We start from the raw sequence: 1590 nt of genomic DNA on the forward strand, positions 1-1590 counted from the left end.
TTTATATATCATTTTTACTGATTAAAAACATTTCATTAATTTAGAGCAGAAAGAGAGTGAGTGAGTGAGTGAGTGAGTGAGTGAGTGAGTGAGAGAGAGAGAGAGAGAGAGAGAGAGAGAGAGAGAGAGAGAGAGAGAGAGTATTAATATACTGTTTACTTCATAATAATAGCTATGATTAGCATTTATGAGTTAGTAGTAATCGCGGGTTTTTTTTTGTACAAACAAACACATATATTAATATATATGATATAAAAAATTTAATGTATAGGTAACTCATTTATTATGCAAGTACTGCATATAAATATAATGAGGGTCATCAAGTTGTTAATAATAATAATAAAAAAAACTCGCAATTACAGCTATTTATAGCTATAATAATAATATTAATTATATTGTTTGTTAAAACATTTACTAGTCATCATCTAACATATTAAACTAAACAATTTTTATAAATTGTTTTTTTTAAATATTGTTTTTAATTATACAACTCATCATTATTATTATTGTTTTTTTTATAATTAAAACTGTTAATAGTTTATCATGTTTTTTTTAATTCATATAGAAAATTCATTTAAATTGTAAATTAATAATATAGATATAATAAGTAATTTTCTTAAAATTGTAATTTAAAGAAATTAATTTTTAAAGTTAACAGAGTTTTGACCATTTAATAAATAGAAGTTTTCAGTTATAGTTGAAACAAACAAAAATACAAACAAATAATTAAAATTATTATAGTGTTTACTGTAGTAATATTTGTAATACAAAATAAACTATGCAATGCATATAAACTTTATATATACTTTACTTTTAAAAAAATTTAATCAAAATACAACTCATATTGTAACAAATATTTTAGTTTAATAATAATTATTATTATTATTACAGACAAGAAAATAAATAAATAAAAATTAAAAAAAACACATATTTGTACTGTAATTCAATGCTTGACATAAAAGAAAATACATAAGCTGTCAAAACAATTGTTTGTTTGTTATTTGATACAAAAAGCAAACAATATATGAATGGATAAAAAAATTGTATTTTAAAATTGGTTTATAAACTGAAAACAAAAATACAAATTGGTTTTCTTCGAACACAAATTGAGATGTCTATCGAAATAATGTTATTATTATTATTATTATTAACAATTCAGTTAATTTTTTTAAAAAAACCTATTGTTTTAAAAAGAATTATTTTAAACAAACAAACAAAGAGAGAGAGAGAGAAAAAAATTATATCGGATTTGGATTATAAAAGAAATTATTCTGAGATATAATGTGTAACAATATATGAATTTTTTGTTATTTGAATCGATTGATATCATACATGAGTTAATCTCAACGCCTAAAAACTTATTCAATATTAATTGTCTGAATAGTTTGACTAAAATGGTTGTAAATATTATCTCGAATCCCTTCAATTACTTCATCATCGACTACTCCTTCATCATAATTATTAGTGTCCATCACAACAGCTGTTTGTTGTTGTTGTTGTTGTTTGACAGTAGGCTTGTTATCAACAGTGGTCTCGACTTCACTACTATTATTAGTATTAGTCTTATTATTATTATTTTTCATCAAATCA

General features: G+C 21.8%; 1 protein-coding gene across 1 annotated transcript in view; it reads right to left on the bottom strand.

Annotated features, from left to right (window-relative positions):
* Window positions 1-1358: 1358 nt before the first annotated feature.
* The window catches only part of LOC128964416 (protein hook homolog), a 1601-nt gene continuing 1369 nt past the window's right edge, over window positions 1359-1590 (bottom strand). The window contains exon 4 of the mRNA XM_054311005.1: window positions 1359-1590. This exon is cut by the window's right edge and continues 101 nt beyond it. Coding sequence (XP_054166980.1) covers window positions 1359-1590 — 232 coding nt within the window.

This window comes from Oppia nitens, unplaced genomic scaffold (genome assembly GCF_028296485.1).
Source record: "Oppia nitens isolate AA-2021 unplaced genomic scaffold, nextdenovo-longstitch-racon4-pilon3 scaffold8_pilon_pilon_pilon, whole genome shotgun sequence".
NCBI lineage: Eukaryota > Metazoa > Arthropoda > Arachnida > Sarcoptiformes > Oppiidae > Oppia > Oppia nitens.